The 7,556-nt window shown below is 55.7% G+C and overlaps 1 protein-coding gene across 1 annotated transcript in view; it reads left to right on the top strand.

Moving 5' to 3' along the window:
* Positions 1 to 1,934: 1,934 nt before the first annotated feature.
* Positions 1,935 to 7,556, top strand: part of KIRREL1 (kirre like nephrin family adhesion molecule 1) — a 30,988-nt gene continuing 25,366 nt past the window's right edge. The window contains 4 exon segments of the mRNA XM_027775980.1: positions 1,935 to 1,960; positions 4,586 to 4,734; positions 5,669 to 5,862; positions 7,067 to 7,160. Coding sequence (XP_027631781.1) covers positions 1,935 to 1,960; positions 4,586 to 4,734; positions 5,669 to 5,862; positions 7,067 to 7,160 — 463 coding nt within the window.

The raw sequence follows: 7,556 nt of genomic DNA on the forward strand, positions 1-7,556 counted from the left end.
TTCCCTTTGAACCAGCGGCACGATCTGGAGTGGAGAGCGTGGGGACTGCTCCGGCCCAGGGGGTTCATTACTGCTCGTTTGATAAATCCGGGGAGACAGGGCCCGGCCTCCCCCACCCCCTCTACTGTGGCTTCTCACGTGCTTGGCCTCACTCCCTCTCTGCTTCTGGGCTGGCCCGGCGGGCCGGCTCCGGGAACATGATCATGGGCACATGTGCCGAGACACGGGCGCACATGGGTGTCCACGGGTGCAGAGACGTGTACTGGAATGCAGAGGTGCAGGACTGTGTGTATGGGCCGTGGTACACACGTGTCCACCAGAGGTGTGCGATGAGTGTGGGAATCCCTGAGCACTTCCTGCTTCTTTGTGACAGATTTGGAGGTCACTTTCTAGCTCTTGCTCAGAAATGGGATGCGATCTCTCTGTCCTGCCCAGGCCTCTGCAGGAATGAGAGACCTCGCTCTGCCCCCGATGCTGGGATGAGGACGCAGGAGGGAGATGGGAAAGAGCAGGTGGCCCAGGAAGGTCAGTGCTCAGCAGGGGAGGGGAGGTGCCCCTGAGAAGAGGAGCCAGGGTCCCAGGTGAGAGGCTGCTATCAAGCAGAGGTGGAGAGACCCCTGGGGACAGTGACAAGAGACTGCAGTAGCCAGGCTGTTGAGAAGGCATTCTGGGGTGGCAGGTGTCCCAGTCCTTTGCTGTGCTTTCTGGGTCCCATACTTAGTAGCTGTGTGGCTGGAGGGAAGTTTCTTCATGTGTCCTTGGTTTCCTTACTAAGGTTATAACGGCACCTGCCTCCCTGGGCTGTGCTGTACATTAGGAGGAGCACTGTCGGTGAGGTGGTGGCCCAGTGACTGGCACTCTGTACACAGGGGCTATTTATTGTTACTGCTCCCCCTGCTGGCAGCCCTGAGGGACTTAAAGGGTGGCATTTTACCAGGCACTGAAACCTCTCTGGATGCTGTTGACGGTTGCCCCGGCCTTGGGCCCTACTTCTTCCTTCTTGTAACATTTATGTTCTTTATTTATTTATTTATTTATTTTTTTGAGAGGTTTTTTCGTTATAGGGCGCGTGCGCTCGCCAGACAGACAGAGAGAGACATAGAGACAGAAAGCGAGAAATCACCCCCCAGGGGGGATGGTCACGCCGCAATCCCTTCTCCTCCATTCTCCTCTCGGGATCTTGGGCACGCACGCACACGCGCCCGGCGTGAGATTTAAGCCACCGGGTCTGGGACGCGAACCGCGGTCGACTACGTGGGAGTCCAGCGACATAGCCATTACGCTAACTGCTGGTTCCCGAATCAATACATTTTAAAAAATAAAGGGAACCAGCAGTTAGCGTTATGGCTATGTCGCTGGACTCCCACGTAGTCGACCGCGGTTCGCGTCCCAGACCCGGTGGCTTAAATCTCACGCCGGGCGCGTGTGCGTGCGTGCCCAAGATCCCGAGAGGAGAATGGAGGAGAAGGGATTGCGGCGTGACCATCCCCCCTGGGGGGTGATTTCTCGCTTTCTGTCTCTATGTCTCTCTCTGTCTGTCTGGCGAGCGCACGCGCCTTATAGTGAAAATCTCTCCAAAAAAAACAAGAGTATCGATTCATTTCTTCCATGAGTGAGAGAGAGAGAGAGAGAGAGGCAGCCTCGGCAGGGTCTGGTTACCATGACCCATCCACAGCTTCAACCAGGCAGAGTCACGGGGACCTGCCATGCCCGTCATGTACAGGGAGATCTCCAGATGTTAACTGGGGACCTTGCCACGTGGCCCCAGTGTTGCAGAGTGCTGCATTACTTCCGTGCCACCACGGCTGGCCATGTGGGGTCACTTCCATCGAGCCCTCTCCTGCACTGTAGCCATAGGTAGAGAAGTGTGTGACTCTAAGGTGTCGGCCAGCTCCAGATCCAGGGAGCAGGGGCATGCCCGCCCAGAGGTAACCATGGTTGAGGTGACGGTCTACAAGCTGTAAAGCAAGCATCGAAAGTGGAAGATGGGGGCCAACAGGTGGCGCAGTGGTTACGATGCTGGACACCCACACAGTCGACTCCAGTTCTAGTCCTGGACCCGGTGACTTCGAACTCACACCAGACATGTGTGCGTGCATGCCCAAAATCCCGAGAGGAGAACGAAAGAGAAGGGACTGAGGCGTGGCCATTCCCCTGGGAATGATTTCTCACTTTCTGTCTCTCTGTGGTGAGTGCACGTGCCCTATAGCAAAAATCTCTTTTAAAAAATGTGGTAGGCGGGCAGAACTGAAGGCCACCAATAGTTTCTAGGGGCAGTCACCTTGGATCCAGTTTGTTCAAGAGCCACTTCTCGGCTTTTCGTGTAGCTTGGCATAAATGCTAAGATCGGGGACTTGTTAGAACCTAAAAGAGCTGAGTTTAGGCTCTGTCTCTGCCACCTAGCAGCTGTACCTTAAGCACCCTGAGCAAATCACTCCCCTTTTTTGTAAGATGGAGATAATATCTACCACTATGCAATGGGTTATGGTGCTAGAAACAAGGTCTATATGGCATCTGCTTGGTGTCTGGCACATAGTCAGCTTCTTAAATTGGGAGTGTTCACCATTAAGGAACTTTCCTGGAACTGAAGGGACAAGAAAAGTAATTAAGTATCTGTTCTCCAGGGGCTCCCAGAGAGGAGGGCTCAAACACAAGAGTAACTTGTACTCCAAGGTCGCTGTGCTGTGTCACAGCCCAGATGATGCGGCCGGGTTGGGGGAGGAACAACTCTAAGTCTGAGTGAGTTACGGGGGTGTGTAGGACAGAGAGAGCTGAGGGTTAGCCAAAAAGTGAGGAGGTCTGAGAGAGGGGTCAAGGGGAACCTGATGGGAGATCGGGGCTCCCCATACTCCCACCTCTCCTGCCCTGGCAAGAGGCCTGGAGCTCCCACTGCATCTCCCATTGCCCCACTAATTTCTCCCGGGGGTCTCTCTGTGCTGACTTCTCCCCTCAGGGCTCTTTCTCCTCCAACCTGTTGAGCTAGTCACTCTCCTACAAGGCCTTATGGGGTCTTCTGGGAATCTCCTATTCTGGTGGGGAAAATGGAGTATCAAATACTGGGAGGCTGGGGGCTTCCAGAGTTCAAGACCTCTTCCAGCCTCAAGTCTCACTCAGTGGGCTTGCCCCTGGGCACTTGTTCTGCAGGAACCAGCAGGAGCTGGGGCGCCAGCCCACACGGCCCCAGCCCATGTACCTCCCAGCCCACCTCTCTGTCCTTCTCTTGGTCTCCATCTCTCTGCCTGCCTTCCTTCCTGCCCTGGTCTGGATCCCTGTGACCACCGGGGTCTTCGTCTCGCTGGCCTTTCATAGTGCTTTCCTCTCTGGATCCCCGTCAGCCCAGGCCTGTGTCTTTCCATCCTGGGCTCTTTCCTATGGAGGCCTCCCCTTCCCCTCCTGTTCCCCTCCAGCCTCTCCTGCTCTCCCTCTGCCTCTGTGTGGGTGTCTGCCTTTGTCTCTCTTTCTCAGCGTCATTTGTGCCTCTGTCGGCCTCTTCCTTGGTGTGTGTGTGTGTGTGTGTGTGTGTGTGTGTGTGTGTGTGTGTGTGTGTGTGTGTGTGTGTGTGTGTGTGTGTGTGTGTGTGTGTGTGTGTGTGTGTGTGTGTGTGTGTGTGTGTGTGTGTGTGTGTGTGTGTGTGTGTGTGTGTGTGTGTGTGTGCGTGTTCCTGCTCGCGTGTGTACAGCTCCGTTTTTCTTTGCCTGTCTTCACAATGGCTGCTTGCAAGTTCACCCCATCTGTGATGGTGTCTGAAGACAGGGAGAGAGCGAGATCAAAGCAGGTGGGAATTCACTTAAAACACACACGGCAGAATCAAGTCTGCCCCAGGCTGGAGTTGCCAGGCGGGGGAGGCAGAGGCTTATGATTTGAGGCTGGAAAGGGAGGCTGGTCTGCTTTCACTTTCTGACCCTGGTCTGGCCCTTCCTGGTTCTCCTCCCCTCCCTCCTGGTTCTCCTCCCATCTGGCTCCCCAGGCCCTCCTCCCCACCCTGTTTCCCTGCATGTCTCTTTGGTGTTCGCTTTATTTTCCAGAAGGGGGCGCAAGCACAGGAATGGGACTGAAATTTCCCTCCTGGCAGAGGGCAGGCTCTGCTCCGTGGCACAGATGGTGGAAGGCCAGGCCACAGGACCTGGCAGCTGAAGGGTGCTCGGATGTGCATGTAGGCCACTTGCTAGGCTGCCCATGTGGTTCTTGGTGGCTTTCTTGACATTCAAGGACATGCAATACCTCATCCCCTCCTTTTCATAGAAGGCCGGTGGGACACGGCCACTCCCCTGCTAAACAGCCTATGTGCCCTGTCTGGCACCTGCTTCCTACTGCTCACTTTCCAGGCCTCCTTCAGTCTCCCACATCCCCCAGTTCTTCCAGGGTGGGCTCCACGGTCCCTCTCTCAGCCAGCTCCTAGGCCTGATTTCCAGTCCTTCCCAACACTGCCCCTCCCCTCACATCATCCCTGTCGCCCCTCCCACCCCGGCCCACACGCACACCCTGTCTCCCTCTGCCTGGGGGTGGGGAGCACGCTGTGCCTTTATGGGGTGCATGGTCAGAGCTGCTGACTCAGGCGTTTGCTCACTCTCACTCCATCAAACAGACTTAACAGGGAACACACCTGGGATGGGCCCTGCAGCGAGGCCCTGTGCCGGGAGTTGGGATTTGGGTTAGAAGTGACACGGTCCTTGCCGGGGCCGAGCAGGAAGGAGTGCCAGTGCAGCGTGGTCTCCACTATAGCAGAAGGGAGATGTGAGTGCACAGAAATGTGAGTGCAATCCAAGACCTCCCAGGGAAGGTGGCTAAATCCTGCAAGGAGCCAGGGAAAGGCCTATGCACGGGCACAGAGGGGTGACGAAAGCCTGGCATGTGCAGAATGGAGAGAACAGGACTTGGCAGGGTAGACTTGGGGCTTCCCCCGATCGTGAGCCAGGCGGGCACAACCCAGGAGCTCTGTGTCTGTCTCAGATGCAGCCTTGGCCGCAGGGGCTGTGTGGGGACCAGGAAACATTGCCTGTGGCTCTTGCAGGCAGGGAGCTAGGCTGTCCTTCCATGGAGTTAAATTCCCGAGACCTCTTCTTTTCTGCTTTTCTCTGGGCTCTCTGCAGGGCCCTTGCTTTCATCCCCTGTGTCAGAACTAAATTGCTTCAACCAGGCTTAAACCACACGGAAATGGGACTTCAAAATCCCCAGAAGGACACATAGCACCATCTTCGTCGTAGCCTGTGGAGGTTTTCTGCAGTCCCTCCATCTGTCTGACGGCTCTAAGTAAACAGTGATGAGAGCTGACCCTTAGTGGGGACATGTGAGGGACGTGGGAGGGACTGTCCCAGTCCTTTCATCTCACTTGACTTGCATAGCAACCTGGACAGGAAGGATTATCCTTCCCCAGTTTACGAAGGAAGAAAATGGAACTTAGAGAGCTAAGTGACTTGCCCAAGGTCATGCAGTTGGAAGTCACAGAAGCACAAGGTAAACCTTCGTCTGTCTCCTAGACATGCATTCTTAGTATTTGAGCGTATGAGGTCCTTTGCGGTCCTTAGTCCAGACTTGTCATTGTATGGATGAGCAAACGGAGCCCAGGATGAGGAAATGGCATGCTCAGGGTCACGCTGTCCCTCACTCTGACGAGACCCCCATCTCCTGAGTCTGCCTCCAAGGACTCCCCTCCCCTTTCCTGCCGCAGGGTCAGTCTCCTCACTCCGAGTGGACAAGGAGCCAGCTGCTCACTGTCCTCTGGAGACTTCGACAAGAGACCAGGGTGTCAAAGCTCCATGCAGGAAAGCCATGAATATAAATTCCATCCGTGAGCCAGGGCTCACCAGCCACCCCACTCTCAAGCCCTTGACTTGGGCTCCGGGGGCTGTGGGAAGGAGAAACGTGAGTGTGGAGAGTTTGCAGCGTGTAGCTGCACTAGAGAAATGCGCAAGGATATGAATACATTTGAATAATAATGAGGGCAATGCCTGAATTAATAATGCCGGCTGCTCACCTGACCCGCCCCTCCCCCAGGAGCTCAGCACCTGCCACCCTAAGCCCTGGGAATGTGGGTGAGCCTTGTCCTTTCCTTCTTGAGAAAACACGGATGGAAAGTCAAGTCAGCAGAGCTGGGGAACCACTCATAGTATGGGAGAGGGACCCTGTTTCTAACTTCCTGCCTCTGAATTTGCACACGTAATGAAGAATGAAGTGGCTGCCTCATGTTCTATTCTGGCCATCAGTCCATTCCTGCCCCCTGCCTCCTCGCTCCCAGTTCCCTTTCTGTGCATCAGCCAATGTGGATGGATGTCAGATGTCCCGGGAGATTCAGATGAAGGAGAGAGTGTGGCCTTGGAGGAGAGGTCCTCATTCTGGTGGGTCAAATAGGGTAGGGCAAACGCCTCCACCTCATCAGCTGCCCTCCACCCTGTGACAGAAAAATGTGGGCGTCAGCCCTGATACCCAAGACTGGAAAGCCCATGACTAGGGCTGTGACAGCAGGGCTGAGAGAAGGGACGAGTTTTGCATGGGGAACCAAGGGGCCAGTCAGTCTAGGAGGCTTTCTGGAAGAGGGGAATGTGGGGCAGGTTTGGGATGAAGGGGAGAAATGGGGATGGAGGAGGGGGAGGTGGATCCTGTCTCTTAAGTGCCTTAAAGGGAGGTCTTGGAAAGGGAAAGGGTGACTGGGTCTGGTTATTCCAGTGGTAATGATGAGGCAGAGAAAAAAATGTTGTTTGTCCACATATCTCTTCTGAGAGAGAGAAAGAGAATGCCGGCCGCAGCCTACCTGGATCACAGGCATGTGCACACCAGTGTGTGTGCAGGGAGGTCCTGGGACGCAAACCCAGACCCTTCCCCACGTGGGTCCAGTCATGTTACCACTACTCCACCCCGCCCCTGGCCCCAGAGAAACTTGGGGGAGCTAGTTCTAAGGGCTGGACTCTGCAAAGACTCGGGAGCTGGGGAGAGAGAGCGAAGAGAGACCTGAGCTCTGGGGAGAGCTTTGATTACCTCGCTGTAACAGACCGGTGTGTGGTGAGAAAGCCCCAGGCTACTTCCTTTGCCCCTTCGCTGTCCCTGAGCCTTTCCTCTCCCTTCTCTGCAGCCTTGGCAGAAGAAGCCGGTGTCCATAGCTCCCACAGCTCTGCATGGTGCCCGGGCCTCGCTGCCACCGGACCGACCCATGCTGGTGGGAGTGGGTGGGTGGGAGGTGGGGGAGAAGAAACCTGCAGTCCAATTCCCTGCTCCATTTAGGCTCCACAATTAAAGGCAATTACTCTGCGGTTCTCTAATCAAATGCTCCCGGCCGAGCTGCCAGCCAGGCAGCCATGTGTAGCTCCCACAGCCAGAGGGAGAGTGAAGCGAAGTCACACGACCTCTCAGCTCCCACGGTGTGCGGGGCTGAGTGTGTGCAGGTGTGTCCGGGTGTACACACTCATGTCCCTAGCACTTGAGAACAAGCAGTAAAGACACAGGCAGGGCAAGAGTGCTGAGAAGTGGGTTCAAGCTACTGTGCCTTGCATCCACTCCACCCGGAAGCTCGTGTGCACACACGTGGGCCTGACGGCCCTGCAGAATCTGCCCCTCCACACGCT

This window comes from Tupaia chinensis, unplaced genomic scaffold, assembly GCF_000334495.1.
Source record: "Tupaia chinensis unplaced genomic scaffold, TupChi_1.0 Scaffold000623_1, whole genome shotgun sequence".
In the NCBI taxonomy this organism is placed as follows: domain Eukaryota; kingdom Metazoa; phylum Chordata; class Mammalia; order Scandentia; family Tupaiidae; genus Tupaia; species Tupaia belangeri.